We start from the raw sequence: 18,684 nt of genomic DNA, 5'->3' as shown, positions 1-18,684 counted from the left end.
CGTACCCGGCCGCACCAGGGTCGCAAACGGGTACCCGTACCCTTACCCGGCCGTACCCGTACCCGTAGGGTACGCACAGCTGCCGCCCTCGTCAGATGCCGCGTGTGTGCGTGTCCTTACCTGGCACGGGAGCGTTGGCCGCGCTCTGCGAGCGGATCACAGTCATCCAGCCGTTCACCAGCGACGTCGCCACCTCTCTCAGCTCTAAGAACGACACGCACGGCGCACGCACGACGTGTTACAACGTAGCCATCGCACGCGCCGGTGGGGGAGGGGGGTGGACAAGCTCGCTCTCTGTAGGGAGTTGCTTTCTCATCATGGGACTTCCCTTGCCAGTATCAAAATATAAGAATAAGTTTTACATTTTCTGGGTGTTAAAGCACCAAACAGACACTTTCACAAGTAATCATGGACAGTAAAACCTTGCGTTGCGAGCATAATTCGTTCCGGAAACGTGTTTGCAATCCAAAGCACTCGTATATCAAAACACTCGTCGTGTATCAGTTGTGATCACGTGACACTCGGCAGACAAAGCGTATGCACGTACTACTCGTATTGCAAGGCCTCGCTCGTTTATCAAATAAATATTTAGTTAAAACTTTTGCTCGTCTTGCAAAACACTCGCAGACCAAGTTACTCGCAATCCAAGCTTTTACTGTTTGCATTAACCACTCATATACTTCAGTTATAGCCAAACGAATCATGCTTTCGAGCGACTCTGGAGCTTGGCTCTGCGCCTCTGAGTTGCGGCCACTACGTCTGCAAATTTGCACGCGTTACAAATTGAACTATTATTATTATTATTTAGTTTTGTCCCTTGGTTTTTGTTTAGAACCCCGAGAGAGCTGCGCTGAACCAAATCAAACCGACGAAAACCATTCACCCAATTTTTTTGTGCGGCCTCATTGGCGGCGGTGTGGAAAACGTCGCAACGACGAGCATCAGGAACCCGGCCTAATCGCGCGCGCGGCTTAATCCTGGAGTCGAACCTGGGCTTTCAGAGGCGCCAGGCTCGCCGCCCTAACAAGGCACCCCCACAAGGCAGGGGACGCAAGGGCGCACCGTCACACGCCTCTCGTTAAGACGAGAGGAGAGGCCTTTCCGGGGGCACGGGGGGCCCCTACCGATGCACGACTCTGCTCACCTTCGCTGTCGGCAAACTTGCTCAGCTGTTTCACCATCTTGGCCGTGTTGTTCTGCAGGTGGGGGTGAGGAAAAAAATAATAAAATACGATGAGTAATAATCGTCATACGTACGCGCAACGTAGATTCTTCCGACGCGGGTTTTGTTGCTGGGGAGCGTACGACCGCCGACCGCGACGTCGTATTATTTTCAGGGCGTTTCAATATTTTTTTACACTTCTGAGAATTTGCAACAATACGATGAGAAAATTTCGATTTAAAGCTTTCGTGACTGCAGGGATTCATCTTCTTGGTTCTTTCGGTAAAGTCACGTAGAAGGGAAGTAATAAAATAATAAAAATAAAACACAATAAAATAATTCTCACTGTTCTTTCGGTAAAGTCACATTCTTCCTATTATGTTTTATTTTTATTATTTTATTACTTCCGGGCTCTGGAGACCACATGGAGAAGATTCCACGCATGCGTTGACAATGATGGTGAACAAGCTGTAGAACCATTTGACTTTGTGAAGCTATTAACATACATCTGTTATCATGTCATAGTGCATTATTCTTTTGCCATTAAAAACGATAGTCCCATGTAAGCGCTAACATTTTTTCTAAGCACCCTGTGTATCTATTCCAGCCACGCGATCTCGTCGCGCGTAGTGACGGCGTCGGAGGAGGCCTCGTTAGACGTTAAGTCGAATGCTCTCACCGTGTCTACAACGTCCCGATCGTAAACACGCCCCGTTTTGCGCCCGGCTCAAAATTCCCAAAAAAGACGGGGAAACACTCGCCCCGGGCAGTCTGTGGATAACTCGGTGAGCTCCATGCTCCCGCGATAACGCGGCGGTGACACGGACATGGGGCGGGGGGAGCGAGCGAGGTTCACCTGCTTGAGGTGGTGAACGGAGAGCGGAAGCCTCTTGAGCGTGACTAGGATTTGCAGCATGAGCGCGATGTTGTTGGAGTTCTTGGCTTGTCCCAGCCACGAGTTGAGCAGCTTGTAGCCGCCCATGCCGATGAACCTGCGCGGGTGGTGGTGGTGGCGGAGGACACGAAGATAAAGATCACCCATGTAACCTGAACAGACTGTTGGGGCAAGTGCTGTTTTAGCGAACGCCTATCAAGGCCAGTACGGCACACGAGGCGGTGGGCGGCCAGCACCACGCCCCACCGCCTTTGTCTCTCCAGTGGCGATGTTTACACACCGCACCAGGTACTCATTTGAGGCCGAGTCGACCTAGGGGAGGCCCAGGACCGGCACAGATAATCGTCACCGGTGTTGGCCGCGAGCGGGAATCGAACTCGGGTCGCCGGATTTGTAGCGCAGTGTCGATATTTCACGCACACAATAAATATCAGGCCGAGCGAACCGCGGGGATGCCCAGGACAGGTCCAGATATCAGGGAAAGTCACTCGCTACCCAAAGTGGGCCCTAAGTGTGGCCGTGCGGGAAGGGCTCTGCGAGCGTGACCGCCTAAACGTGGCCGACACACACGGAAGGCCCGGCTGTGGGCAGTGACACGAGACTGGAGCTACAGATCGACCCGGGCATTTGTAAACACAACGGCCGCCGCATGCATAATCAATAATTTTTTTGGGTTTTTTCGGTAAAGCTGTATCAACAGATACAGCTATCGTGCTGTGACGGTTCCACCTGAAGACGGAGGCTTGTGTTGCCTCCGAAACGTCGTGATTTTTATTTTATTTTTATTACAGCTTTCGTGACTGCAGGGATTCATCTTCTTGGTTCTTTCGGTAAAGTCACGTAGAAGGGAAATAATAAAATAATAAAAATAAAACACAATAAAATTATATAATAATATTATAAAATAATATAATATTATATTATTTTCTTTCTTTTATTATTTCCCTTCTACGTGACTTTACCGAAAGAACCAAGAAGATATATATTTTTTAATAGAAATAAATGGTAGCTGTGCGGAAAACTGTGTAGTACTCGTAGCTAGACGTTGCGATGTGACGACGGAGACGAGTTAGCGTGGACTTTGCCGTGCGATCTCTCTTCGGGCTCATTTTGGGGCTGCGTCCGATGACGCGAATGGGGGCAACAACGGCGAGGGAGAATCTTCGTGTTGCTGCCGAATATACGGGGGCGGGGGGGGGGGGGGTTTAATGCCCAACTTGAGCTATGAAGTGTACGCGTTAGAGGTGATAAAAAAATGTTTTTATTTAAACTGATCACATTTACAATCTCCCTACACAGGCCCCATCGACCCTCGCAATGTCACGGCCTCACCAGGCAATTTGACCTCCGGACTGCTGCCCTATAGGCCAGTCCGGGCCTGGCTGTAGGTAGTAAAAGCTACGACTGTCTTGGTGGGTACTGCTGGACGCGTCCAAGCTGCGCACTGCAGCCTCACCTTGAAAGCACGTCCAGTGTTTTCGTCTGCAGGATGATGTTCAAGTAGGTGCATCTGCTCACCAATTTTTTCGCATCCTTCATCAAACTGAAACGGGCACGCACGCACGCACGCAATAACAAACACGCAAACTTAGCAACGAAGATCACGGAAGGAGGTCTCTACAGGTAGCTGGACATCAAGATCCGAGCTGCACGGACACCACGTGGGTCTCAGTAACAGCCTCGCTTCACGTCATCGCACACAATGCGCTCGCCACAAAAGAACCACACAACGCCTCGCTTGAGACCTCGTCACGGAGCATAAACCATCCTCCGTTCGTCCGCGCAGCGGCGGCGGCTTCTGGCTAACGGTCAAACGAATAAAGTCGTCACCGGCATCGCGGTCACCGCATTTCAGATACGCTTCCACGGCCGTCTGGAACGCTCTTCCTTCCGATATCAAGAAGCCACTGGAGCTATGCACTTTTAAATCTAAATTGAAAACGCATTTCTATAGAATTAACTTATTTTTATTTTACTAGGTAAGGCCCACTGAACTATGTAGCTCCTATTCAGAAGCGACCTGGCCACAAATGATATCTCAATTAAGTGGTTTATCACGTGGAAATTTATAGCAGCCATGTACTCAAAACGCACGTTGATTCTAAATGTGGAGAGAAAAATCGATGTGACCAAGGGGAGAGACACGCAAACTCCAAATATACAGCAGATGTCAGGGTCGAGATCGAATCCACGACCTTCTGTATACCAGGCGAGGTAGTTAACATCTCCTAGCCACCGTGATGATGATGATGAGAGAGAGACACGCAAACTCCAAATAAACAGCAGCAGGCGTCAGGGTCGGGATCGAACCCACGACCTCCTGTATACCAGGCGAGGCAGTTAATATCTCCAAGCCACCGTGATGATGAGAGAGAGAGACACGCAAAACTCCAAATATACAGCAGATGTCAAGGTCGAGATCGAATCCACGACCTTCTGTATACCAGGCAAGGTAGTTAACATCTCCTAGCCACCGTGATGATGATGATGAGAGAGATAGACACGCAAACTCCAAATACACAGCAGCAGGCGTCAGGGTCGGGATCGAACCCACAACCTCTTGTACAACAGGCGAGGCAGTTAACACTGCCTTTTCGTTATTTAGTTATCCACAATTGTATCCGGCCTCACGCCACGACACGAATCCACTCGCAAAATCTCGCACAGCAGCTCCGCGAACCCTTCACGTCGGAGAACGGGGCACCCGCGGGAAGCGGACACCACAGGGCTACCTCCGAGGTACCCTTGAAAGGCGAACCCCAAAACGGCTACAGAGGGGGGGTCCTCTTTTTTAATCCTTTATATTAAGTTCGCTTGCTTGCGTGCTTGCTTGCTTGCTTAGGACCGTGCAAATATTTCGGTCGTTTTTTAACCCACTTCCCGTGATCCAATCGAGCTGACATTTTGCACACAGACTCGTTGTGCGAGACAATTAATGTTCGTGAAAATTTTTTCCAAAATTTTACACTGTTTAGGGAAAACAAATTAAATATTTCATTACCAATTGTTTAATACTGGCAGACAATCATCTGACCCATAGGTGGCAGCCATCTCAAGCCAGAGGACGAGAGGACTCTAGCCGCCACGCATATTAAGGATTTATAGTGAAAAACTTTGTTTTTACGGGTTATACTTATTTGTAACTCACGTGTATATCCTGGCCGCATCTTCGACACCCTTGATGTCCCCGCCCTTGCCCAGGAAGCAGTCGAGGCCCTTCAGGAGTTCCTTTGGGTCGATGGGACCAGGACCCATGGCTATGGACCTGTACCTGGGACACGCGAGGAGGAAGACATCGACGTCAGAGGGCACCACCAACACCACCAACAACACAACCACCAACCCCACCACTAACCCCAACACTAACCCCAACCCCACACCACCACCAACCCCAACCCAACCACCAACCCCAACACAACCACCAACCCCACCACCACCGCCATTCCAACCCCAACCCCAACCCCACACCACCACCAACCCCAACCCAACCACCAACACCACCACCAACCCCAACACCACCGCCACCCCCAACCCAACCACCAACCCCACCACCACCACCACCAACCCAACCACCAACCCCCAACACAACCGCCTTCACCAACCCCAACCACCAACCACCAACCCCAACCCAAGCACAAACCCCAACACCACCACCAACCCCACTAACCCCAACACCACCACCAACCCCACAAACCCCAACACCACCACCAACCCCACTAACCCCAACACCACCACCAACCCCACAAACCCCAACACCACCACCAACCCCACTACCCCCAACACCACCACCAACCCCAAAACCACCACCAACCCCAACACCACCGCACCAACCCCAACCAAACCCACTACCGCCGCCACCAAAATCCGCGACGCCGGGGGAAACTCGAAGCGACGTTAACGCCGCCGGCTGTTACTCGATTTAATGCGGTTTTTTTTTAAAGGCATGTTTTCAGATGGGGCGTGATGCGTGCAAGTTAAGCCAACAGTAATCTTCAACTTGGATTATAGATTTGCCAATGTTGCTGATTCTCTCCCCGCTGTTGCGTATCGTTTATGAGCCGCATTTTATTGGATGTCACATTTGGTCAAAATTATTCATCTCGAACACACGTTTGATTTGGCACCCTGAGATATACCGCACGGGAAGCGCAGTATAAAGGATGATTATTGTAAAATCAGTTTCCCATTGCTTGACATTTGTATTTTACTACAGCTCTGCTGCACCAACAGTAAAACATCTTTACAGTATCGCCTCGCTGTTCACGAAGCCGCTATCAGCGATGTTGGCTATCCGCGAATCGCATCAGGAACTCTACACGACTGCATCGATGGAGAAAGTGATGGTAAAGCGATGGGAGATGAAGCGATCAGATGGGTGTATTTAATAACTTATTTACGTATTTCTTTAAGGTAATTCATTAAAAATGTCTTCGTAGGCCATTATGACTTACCCGCTACATTTTCTATTCACGAGGCATCTCCGGAACGTATCTCTTGCGGGTAACGCCGGAACGATATACTTTCTAAGAGTTCAGCTGCGGTTTGTTCAACGCAAGGTAACATCGCGGAGCGGTGGCGCAGCGATTAGCGGACACAAACTACAAACCCGTCGACTCGAGTTCGATTGCCGAAACCGTGGCTAACAAAACAGCGGCGAGTTGAAATTCAAAACCGTCCCGTACACCCCCCCCCCCCCCCCCCACTAACATCACCAACCCAGCAGTGACTTGGCACATGCTCAAACACCTGCCGTGCCCGATACGGCGCGGGGAGAACGGCTGTGGCAAGGGCTGCGAAATCTCACGGTACGGTCACGGGCAATTCAACTTTCACATTGTGCACTGGGGGCTGAAATAAAATAGCCTGAGTTCACAATGGCATACACTCCTCCTAGAAATATGGAACGTACATGTTGAAACTTCTTTCATGCCTCACTGGGTTCCCAACTTAAGTCCACTGTAAAACACAGAGCCTCCCCCGTGGCTGACAAGTAGCAACTAGGCAGAGTGTCTGAGCCCTAAGATGTTACACGTTTTCAGCTCCGCAACGGGACGATGCCGGGAGATGGCATCCCACCTAATTCAGCGATGCCATCTTGCGATGCCAACCGCAGGGACATCGTGGCCTAGGCCGGCAAGGCTTAAACATTTTAGGGCTGGGTTTTTGTTGTTGTAAATCAGCACGTATCGGGCAATCGTTGGGTCAATCTGTCCGGCTGGTTTTCTCTCGGGCCAAGTTCCTAACGGCAACTCAACTCGACACGATAGTTTATATTTTGGTTAATTCACAAGGGTTATTGTGCCCTTCCCCCCCCCGCCTTCCGTTACAGAATGCATTAAAGTTTGCAATATTTAATGGTGTATCTGCTACTTGGTGCTCACCAATGGACAAGCGTTTACGCAAATTCTCAACTAATTTGGGTTAATTTTCTTAAAATGAAAGGAATTCTCAGGGCCACCAATGTAAACCTCCAACTGCAAAGCAAATCTCTCAGCTCTTAAAAAAAGGGTCTTTGCCCGAAACGTCAGCCCACGTTGCAAGGTAGCGCTAACGTACAGCGGGCAATGTGTATTCTAATGCATCTGTACATGTGATCGGAGTGATCTCGGCTTTAATTGACCCACACAAGAGGCCGCAACTTTAATAAATAAGCAATGAGGGTGAAACTTTTTACGCGTTTTAAAGTCATAAGAGTCCTAAGCTGTGGTCATTTTATTCACCGTACCACAGCAGTTCCAATGTAAACATTTTGCATATATGTTTTGTAATTATGGGTTAAGTGATGACAGGGGTTTATTGCTAACCCGTTATTATCCACAAGTCCACGCGAGGCTGGTGAGGAGTACGGGTTGCAAGTGGAAGGCACTGCCACTTAAAAAGAGTAAAAGTTGTGCCTACCCACAATAGTGATAATTAGTAACCAATTACTGGAATAACGTCAACGGGTTTCGGACAAAATAAGGCAGAATGAGGCGTTCATGAGAACTTCTTCGTCTCAAACGAAGCGTCTAGCGATGCTGCCTGAAGGCTAGCCAAACCCATCACGTCTAAGGGTCAAAAGTTCGTGAGTGAGGCTACCCCAGCCTGGTTTTCGTACGTGACGATATGAATTACATCAGCCCGGTCACCAGCGAAGGCTGCAATTCCTTTAACAAACTATTTTGTACATTTGGAACCTCATTTGCCAGTAAAAAATATGATAATTGTTTATTTACCCTTCTATCTGGCAACAAAACGGACACCTTTTATTTTTTACAAAGAGTCATGTTTACATAGACCACAATACCTGGAGCCATAATGCAAACAAAAAACATAACTCTGATAATGTATGCACTGTCCTTGAAGTTGATTGGTCCACACCCGAGACAGCTTTCCTTAGAGCCTAGTCTCACATGGGTTGGACCAGATGACGCCTTTTGGCACATTATCAGAGTTATGTTTTTTGTTTGCATTATGACTGCAGGTATTGTGGTCTATGTAAACATGACTCCTTGTAAAAAAAAAAGGTGTCAGTTTTGCTGCCAGATAGAAGGGTAAAAAAACAATTATCAAACTATTTTGTATTTACCAGGTAAGGCCTCCCATCGAGCGGTGTAGCTTTTCGTCAGAAGCGACCTGGATATCGCAAACAGTATCTCAACGAAGTGGCTTATCGTCACGTGGAAATCTATAGCAGCAGACAAATATTCTGAAACGTGTTTCGAATCGTGGAGGGAAAGAGACCGGAGGGAATTGGTAATTAAGGCAGGCAAAGCGTGGCACACAAAAAAAACGCCTGATGATATTATTGTATGATAATTGTTTCTTTACCCTTCTATCTGGCAACAAAACTGACACCTTTTTACAAGGAGTCATGTTTGCATAGACCACAATACCTGCAGTCATAATAACAAAAAACACAAAGGCGTCATCTGGTCCAACCCATGTGAGACTAGGCTCTCAGGAAAGCTGTCTCGGGTGTGGACCAATCAACTTCAAGGACAGTGCACATTATCAGAGTTGTGTTTTTTGTTTGCATTATGACTGCAGGTATTGTGGTCTATGCAAACATGACTCCTTGTAAAAAAGGTGTCAGTTTTGTTGCCAGATAGAAGGGTAAAAAACCAATTATCATATTTTTACTGGCAAATGAGGTTCCAATGTTGAATATTATTGTACTACGGCTACCAAACGCCAGGGAGGCTAAAGGACGGATGACCGAGTCGGTAGCCCCCTATCCACGCCCAGTCTCACATAGCCACGCCCAGTCGACCGCTAGACCTGCAAAGTGGGAGTGGCTTATTCGAGTAGGCCCTGACCACTCCTCTTAGCCCCAGCCACCACTCGGGAAAACCCCGACGATGTATTACCCACGGGAGGAGGAGCAAGAAGCCACGATGATATTTTAAATGCCACATTTTTTTTGGCTTTACTTTAAATTCAGGGGAGGAGGAGGGGGGGGGGGGTGACTATCATGAGCGTTACAAATGGTGGAAAGGAAACTACGTAAAACACAAGTAATCTTTGCGGTGGCACAAATCTATATTATATTATATTCGTAGTTCTTTCGATGAAGTCACGTAGGTAAAATATGAAATTAAAATTAATAAAAAGATTTTTTATTAATAAAAAAAAGATAAAATTATAAAAACAAATTATTTTATTAATTAATATACAAATTTTTTTATTTATTATTAATTTTAATTTCATTTTTTACCTACGTGACCTTACCGAAAGAACTAAGAATATGAATCCTTGCAGTCACGAAAGCTTCAAATCTAGAACTATATTGTATTATATTTCTGGCTTTTTTGTTGGCGCTTTGGGCTCTCAAAGTACGTACGGCCCCTTTGTCCATCCACTACCGGCTGAGGACCTCCCCCCAAGTCGTACGGGTAATGGGGATGGTTTAACCATACTTCGCGGCGGTCAGCGATGATTGGTAGAGGTGCCCAGGACCGGTTCGGATATCACGCACCGATGTTAGCCGTGTTCGGGAACTCAACTTGGCTTGCAGGGTTCCCAAGCGCACTCCGTTCCGAGTTCCCCTTTTTGAGTGACAACCCAGCTTATATATAAGCTCCAAGCTTGGCAGTGTCTCAATCTTCACCTGAAGACGGCTGCTTGCGTTGTAGCCGAAACGTCGTGAGAATTATTTTATTATTTTATTACTTCCCTTCTACGTGACTTTACCGAAAGAACCAAGAAGATGATACCAGAGAGCCTTGAAAAACCCATGCCGACAAGGAAGAGAACTGGCAAATCTCTACTGCACAGTGGTTGGGTAAAACTTACTATGCTGCCTTCTACTACAGCAGATGCATCACCACACTGTAGGTGGATGTGCAGTGGAGTAAAAACTAAACTATTTTTTTATTTTACCAGGTAAGGCCCACTCAGCTATACACAGCTATTTTTCAGAAGCATCCTGGCCACAATTAATAGCTCAACTAAGTGGCTTATCATGTGGACATTTAAAGCAGCCAAATACTTTAATGCATAAGTTTTTGTTGGGTTAGATCACGTAAATAGAAACGTGTCGTTAAACCGGCCACCAACCAACACAACCAATTAGTCATTGGCTGTCATTTATATTTACACGCTCTAATGCAAATAACCTCTATTATGGATATTGGTCGCTTCAGTCTTCGTGTTCAACTCTAAATGCACGTTTACAAATGTGGAGAGAAAATCCGGAGGACCCAGACAAAAATCCACGCGACCACAGTGAGAGAGACACTCAAACTCCAAATACACAGCAGCAGGCGTCAGGGTTGTGATCGAACCCACGACCTCCTGTATACCAGGCGAGGTAGTTAACATCTCCTAGCCACCGTGATGATGATGAGAGAGAGACACACAAACTCCAAATATACAGGTGTCAGGGTTGTGATCGAACCCACGACCTCCTGTATACCAGGCGAGGTAGTTAACATCTCCTAGCCACCGTGCAATTGGTGACGGACAAACAGCCCCCAATGGAAGTACCGCCTGCAAAGAAAAAGCCTTCGGACTTCAAATGTGGCTTTTCTTGGGCGAATTCGTCCATCCGTGTGTTACTCACAGAGCCAGCCAAAACTCCTGCGTTGTGAGGTAGAAGCATCGGTCCGTACCAATTGTGTTGACACTCGTGGTCTTCAAAGTTTAGTTACGGCCACAGAGAAGAAGCCAGATCACACTGTTGGGACAAGTGCTGTTAGCGAGCACCTATTAAAGGTGGCGCACAAGGCGGTGGGGGGAGTGGATGGTGCGGCGCTTCAGGCGGCCTTTGTCTCCCCCAGTGCTGGCCGTTTACGGAACGCTCGGGGTATTTATTTAAGGCTAAGCCGACCTAGGGGGAGGCCCAGAAACTGTTCAGATGTTCGTCGCCAATGTTGGCCTTGAAGTCAGAATCAAGCTTAGATTTGGCTAAGTCCTAGCATGGTGTGCCACTACTCCCCCGCCCCCCCCCCCCCCCCCCGTAGCTGTACGGAATGAAGTGGATTTTTGCACACACCTCTCCCACGCACTTATCAACGTTTTGTCCTAGCATGTGGCTGCCTCGCGAGCACCTATTAAGGATGGCGCTTTGGGCCCTCAACACGCATCTACGCAAAGGGGTTGATGGTGTGGGCTGCACCACACAGCCCAGCCACCTTTGTCTCCCAAGCGGTGTTTTTCACGCAATGTACAAGGAACTCGGTCGCAAGCGATGTCGCTACAACAGCGCTTGCGTCACACGCCAGACGCAATCTGAGGGCATTTGTACGTTACATGACACGCTGGGAGGTCACGGGACGGGTCGAGGTTTTCTCGACCACAAGGCGTGTCTGTGTGTAAGCTGCTATGCATTACACACAGACGCACGCGCGCACACACACCCATACAACAGCAGACGCACACAAAACGCACACACACACCCCCAAAACATATGCGCTCTCATAAAAACGTGTACACAAGCACACATCTATACACGGTTATACACTCCAGACGTGTACACACGTCCACAAAGACCTCCCGTTGGGGCAGGTGCTGTTAGCGAGCACCTATGAAGGCCGGCACGGCACACGAGGGGGTGGGTGGCCAGCACCACGCCCGACAGCCTTTGTCTCCCTAGTGGCGATGTTTACACACCGCACCAGGTACTCATTTGAGGCCGAGCCGACCTAGGGGAGGCTCAGGACCGATTCAGATAATCGTCACCGGTGTTGGCCGTGAGCGGGAATCGAACTCGGGTCTGTGCTGGGTTTGTCGCGCAGTGCCCTAACCGCTACACCGCCGCTCCCCACTTGTTACACACAGACACGTACGTACACATACAGACACGCACGCACACACATATACACCAGCAGACGCCCACCTACACCAATACGCGCCATTCGCCACTAAGTGACGGTGATTTCACCACGGCGCCTGTGCCAGGCCAGGTGCACTTTAAGGCCCCGTGAAGTGTCGAAGCCTCGCCGACATGTCACGGGATAGACCCAGCAGGTGCCAAGGGCTTGGATGACAGATTACCGCCAGATGCACCAGCTGTACCCCCCCCCCCCTACTGTGCCAACTTGCTTCATTTTATCTGCCCGGCGCTCCGCTCGTTGTTGTGAGCGTTGCTCCTCTGCCCTCAGTTGTTGTTGGGAGGGCGACTGCTTCCAAACTGCCAAAATAAGCTCGTTCTCGAGACACACACACAAGCAAACATATGCGCTCTCGTAAAAACGTGTAGACACGCACACGTATACACAATCATACACTCAAGACGTGTACACACAAAGACTCCCCGTATCGCCTTAACAGACTGTTGGGGCAAGTGCTGTTATAGCGAGTAGCACCTACGACGGCCGGCACTGCACACGAGGGGGGTGGGTGGACGGCACCACGCCCGACCGCCTTTGTCTCCCCGGTGGTGATGTTTACTACACACCGCACCAGGTACTCGTGTTTAGGCTGAGTCGACCTAGGGGAGGCCCAGGACCGGTTCAGATCGTCACCTGGTGTTGGCCGTGAGCGGGAATCGAACTGGGGTCGCCGGGTTCAGAGCGTGTACACACGTCCGCACACGCAAACCAAGTGTTTGGAAAGCCCTCGCCAAGCCATTCCATGAGGAATCAATTGGATATTGAGTCGGCCACTAACCCATGATTCTAGATTTGAAGTTTTCGTGACTGCAAGGATTCATACTCTTTGTTTTTCTCGGTAAAGTCACGTAGGTAAGAAATTAAAATAAATTAAATCACGACGTTTCGGGCGCTACACAAGCGTCCTTCTTCAGGTATGGACAGCTTAGCGAAAGCACAACCGCTTAAGTGTGTCTAAGCAATGATTGGGAAAGCAGACAGTGGTGGCTGGAGCACACGAATCAACCATGCACTTACACACACACACACCACACTATACATCACAATACACTCCACATCACTACAACGCATTTATACACAGCACTGGAATCATACCATTCACAGCTACCCCATAACTTGTATACATGACACACCACCACCGCCATATCATACACCACTGCACAGGCTGGTCCGGATGCCCTGTGACCCCCATTTAAATCGCTAAAACTTAAAAAATATTGAAGGTTTATTTTAAACAGAGACGAATAAGCAAATTATTTTTTGGGGGTCAATTATTTGGCGGGGGGGGGGGTCACAAGACATCTGGGCCACCCTGTACACTATACACACACCACTGCATTTCTCACCCATACATTGTCGCACACCACTGCATTTCTCACCCATACATTGTCCCACACCACTGCATTTCTCACCCATACATTGTCCCACACCACTGCATTTCTCACCCATACATTGTCCCACACCACTGCATTTCTCACCCATACATTGTCCCACACCACTGCATTTCTCACCCATACATTGTCCCACACCACTGCATTTCTCACCCATACATTGTCCCACACCACTGCATTTCTCACCCATACATTGTCCCACACCACTGCATTTCTCACCCATACATTGTCCCACACCACTGCATTTCTCACCCATACATTGTCCCACACCACTGCATTTCTCACCCATACATTGTCCCACACCACTGCATTTCTCACCCATACATTGTCCCACACCACTGCATTTCTCACCCATACATTGTCCCACACCACTGCATTTCTCACCCATACATTGTCCCACACCACTGCATTTCTCACCCATACATTGTCCCACACCACTGCATTTCTCACCCATACATTGTCCCACACCACTGCATTTCTCACCCATACATTGTCCCACACCACTGCATTTCTCACCCATACATTGTCCCACACCACTGCATTTCTCACCCATACATTGTCCCACACCACTGCATTTCTCACCCATACATTGTCCCACACCACTGCATTTCTCACCCATACATTGTCCCACACCACTGCATTTCTCACCCATACATTGTCCCACACCACTGCATTTCTCACCCATACATTGTCCCACACCACTGCATTTCTCACCCATACATTGTCCCACCCCACTGCATTTCTCACCCATACATTGTCCCACACCACTGCATTTCTCACTCATACATTGTCCCACACCACTGCATTTCTCACCCATACATTGTCCCACCCCACTGCATTTCTCACCCATACATTGTCCCACACCACTGCATTTCTCACCCATACATTGTCCCACACCACCACTGCACTAAACACCACGTGTTACACACGCATACACCACACGAGTCGTCCTGTAGTGCGACTGTAGCTTAGTGCAAGACAATAAAAAACTACACCCATCACACGCAAAGCCGCTAAACTCCCGCACCGTGTACTGGAGTGCAACGTTGAGTTACAACTCTGGCAGAACTTTACACTCATCTTCTTGGTTCTTTCGGTAAAGTCACGTAGAAGGGAAATAATAAAATAATAATAATAAAACATAAAAATACAAAATTATTTCATTACATTATTATATTATTTTATTATGTTTTATTTATATTTTATTATTATTTTATTATTTCCCTTCTACGTGACTTTACCGAAAGAACCAAGAAAGTGAATCCCTGCAGTCACGAAAGCTTTAAATCGGAATTTACACTCCTCGTGAGACGAAAGGCTCAGCACCGCGGCAGATTGACGCCCGTCTCTCACCAAGCGGCAATGTTTACGACCCACCGCGCCGGGTACTCATTTTAGGCCGAGTCGACCTAGGGGAAGGCCCTAGACTCACACTGCCCATAGACTCAACACTACCCATAGACTCAACACTGCCCATAGACTCACACTACCCATAGACTCAACACTACCCAGACTCAACACCGCCCATAGACTCAACACCGCCCATAGACTCAACACTGCCCATAGACTCAACACTGCCCATAGACTCAACACCGCCCATAGACTCGACACTGCCCATAGACTCGACACTGCCCATAGACTCGACACTACCCATAGACTCAACACTGCCCATAGACCCAACACTGCCCATAGACTCAACACTGCCCATAGACTCAACACTGCCCATAGACTCAACACTGCCCATAGACTCAACACTGCCCATAGACTCAACACTGCCCATAGACTCAACACTGCCCATAGACTCAACACTACCCATAGACTCAACACTACCCATAGACTCAACACTGCCCATAGACTCAACACTGCCCATAGACTCAACACTGCCCATAGACTCAACACCGCCCATAGACTCAACACTGCCCATAGACTCAACACTACCCATAGACTCAACACTACCCATAGACTCAACACTGCCCATAGACTCAACACTGCCCATAGACTCAACACTGCCCATAGACTCAACACTGCCCATAGACTCAACACTGCCCATAGACTCAACACTGCCCATAGACTCAACACTGCCCATAGACTCAACACTGCCCATAGACTCAACACTGCCCATAGACTCAACACTGCCCATAGACTCCACATAGAACCTTCGATTAGCACGGTTAGCTACGTAAGGTGAGAATGAAGTTCAACATAATACGCACTTACACTCGGTTAAACTGCGGTACAACGTACCGCAAAATTGGCATACCTGTAAACCCCTTATCAGTGCCCTACCTTATTAGACCAATTCAGACGTCATTGGTCACCTCATGCCACTTATAAATCTTAACGTTCATCTTACAAAATCCCATCACCATGGAGAAACACAAAAACAATGTTTTTTGCCCGTTTGTAAATATAATCGGTTCGGGGAGAAATGCCACCCACACGCACAGCGGCGGACAATGTTAAACAAATTTCGATTTGTGACTTTACCGAAAGTGACTTTACCAAAAGAACCAAGAAGATGAATCCCTGCAGTCACGAAAGGTTTAAATTTTGGAGCTTTCGTGACTGCAGGAATTATTCTTTGGTTCTTTTGGTGAAATCACGTCTAAAGATAAAATAATAAATTCTCTGCCCCCTCCCTCTCTCCGCCCCCCTCTCTATATTTAAGGCCCCGTCACAGAAACGACCTCTCTCTTTGTGCCGATATGTGTTCTCTCTCTATGTGTCCTTGTGATGTCTGTCTGCTTGTATGTCTGTCTATAGTTTTCTAGTTAGATTTGTGTTGCTATTTCTTTTATGCCTGATGATAATTGCTTGTGTTGCAATCGAAACGTCGTAATATGCTATTATTTAATTTATTATTTTATCTTTAGACGTGACTTAACCGAAAGAACCAAAGAATAACCAAGAAAATGTTAAACAACGCGCTTGCTCTACTGCCATCTACTGGCCAAATCGCAGATGACAGTTCCAGCCAAAGCCTTTCCACAGGCGTGGACTTTCACCCCACTATATTCACTGTAATATCGATATCAGAATCGGAATATTTATTTATATTGGAGGAATCCGATTAACATGTCTTTTCCCTAGAATGAAGCCCTTAAATCTAGCAGTGGATTGACGTATTTCTAAAAATCACGTTTTGTTGTGTGTTGACATTCGTGTAGCATTAACCTAACTGTACCATAATAGTACATAGCATCCCGATATGATCAAACACATGGACGGGGATAATCATACAATCACATTCAAACATCTCTCACGGTGTGTAACGCACGAGTGACCTTAGGTCTACTTAACGAGCTTTCCTGGGTAGAACAAGCTAAACTATTATTTTAGTTTAAAACGTAGGCTTATTTTAGTTACAACTTTAAAACAATTGCAAGTCGCCGGCCTGTGCATGCAATACCGCATTCCTACGGCCACGCAGCGAAACCCTCCTTAGACAATTCCCCATCACGGAAGTTTTTGACCTCATGTCCTCAAAGGTCATCATTAACCACTCGCTTTTAAACTTAATATGTTTTCATTTGACCAGGTAAGAGCCCCACTGAGCTATTTCTTTCTTACACACGTAAATATATAAAAACGAACGTGGACACAAATGATAGCTCAACCAAATGGCTTATCAGTGTGGAAATGTACAGTTGCTGCCAAATATTCTAAAACTCGAAACGTGGAGGGAAACAAACCGGAGTACCCGGACAAAATTTCACGCGACCACGGGGTGAGAGACACCACAAACTTTAAATATACAGCAGCAGGCGTCAGGGTCGGGATCGAACCCACGACCTCCTGTACACCAGGCGAAGTAGTTAACATCTCCGAGCCACCGTGATGATGATGAGAGACACGCAAACTCCAAATATACAGCAGCAGGCGTCAGGGTCGGGATCTAACCCACGACATCCTGTGCACCAAGCGAGGTAGTAAACATCTCATAGCCACTTTGGCACCCAGTGTTCTCCCAAATAAATCGTTCCAGTACTCAGAGTCTCTGTGCGATCACAATGTACTGGAGCGCAGTGACAAGGAGAAAAAGAGGACGCAAATTAGGGGTTGGACAGACTGTGGCACTCTCAAAATGTCCACGTTTCTATGCCAGGCGCTCGGAACACAACATGGGGCTCATCACGCATAGGCGCATTGAACGCAGTACATTATGTATTGTACTGCTCAAGCCCCAACACGTAACATTACGTAACGCGGTATATACACCGCAGGATAACTTATATAAAACGCTAATTCATGAACATATTAAAAATGTACACGGTAATGTATTACACTATAAAGACGATCCTACATTTGGTCACGATCAATGCGACCGAAACGATACATCCCCATCGCTAACTTTGCTTCTGCCAAATGGCACATTGTACTGCATTCGTGTATTTACGGACTAACGTACATTAAACATTCTGGATGCATCGTTTCATTAACAAGCGGTGTCATAAGCACTCACTGTCCTACTGTAATCCTACGCACAGCGTAGTACACCGTAAACTCTGTCCATCCCGGTAGCTGTGATAAGAACGCTAAGCCTAAGGCCACCAGTTAAAATCCCGGTCTGGGTTTCAACCCAACCCATCATCGCAACCGTCAGGCTTGGTAAAACTGGTACCACTTTGTAGGGAGGCAACAGTGGTCGTCCTACGCGGAAGACTCGCCCCCACCACGTCATCGTCGTCGTCGTCATCATCATCCGTGAGTCGTCTTCCATTCCGAGGTGGGCATATGTACCCCAATTATCTTCACCCCGGCCATGTGAATGTGGAATTTCCGCCCGTTGGTTATCGGTCACCGCCCACGCGCCCCCCCCCCGCCCCATCGACCACTTGAACACAGCTAGGGACGTGCACCGAGGAGAAGCGGCGATGATCTCCGACACGCCCGCAGGCAAAAGCAGCGCTCGCTATGTGCCGG

General features: G+C 48.0%; 1 protein-coding gene across 3 annotated transcripts in view; it reads right to left on the bottom strand.

The window, feature by feature from the left end:
* The window catches only part of PPP1R10 (protein phosphatase 1 regulatory subunit 10), a 46,925-nt gene that overhangs the window by 21,264 nt on the left and 6,977 nt on the right, over window positions 1-18,684 (bottom strand). For all 3 annotated transcript variants that reach the window (XM_061578736.1, XM_061578738.1, XM_061578737.1), the window contains exons 3-7: window positions 5,206-5,328; window positions 3,514-3,600; window positions 2,019-2,154; window positions 1,145-1,196; window positions 121-204 (exon numbers count right to left, since the gene is read on the bottom strand). In XM_061578736.1, the coding sequence (XP_061434720.1) occupies window positions 121-204; window positions 1,145-1,196; window positions 2,019-2,154; window positions 3,514-3,600; window positions 5,206-5,312 (466 nt within the window). In that variant the 5' untranslated portion in view covers window positions 5,313-5,328. The remainder of the gene's footprint in view (window positions 1-120; window positions 205-1,144; window positions 1,197-2,018; window positions 2,155-3,513; window positions 3,601-5,205; window positions 5,329-18,684) is intronic.

This window comes from Lethenteron reissneri, chromosome 67 (genome assembly GCF_015708825.2).
Source record: "Lethenteron reissneri isolate LAM-NWPU_2019-01 chromosome 67, ASM1570882v1, whole genome shotgun sequence".
NCBI lineage: Eukaryota > Metazoa > Chordata > Hyperoartia > Petromyzontiformes > Petromyzontidae > Lethenteron > Lethenteron reissneri.
Note: the sequence above shows the minus strand (reverse complement) of the source record. Positions and strands in the feature narration are given on the sequence as shown.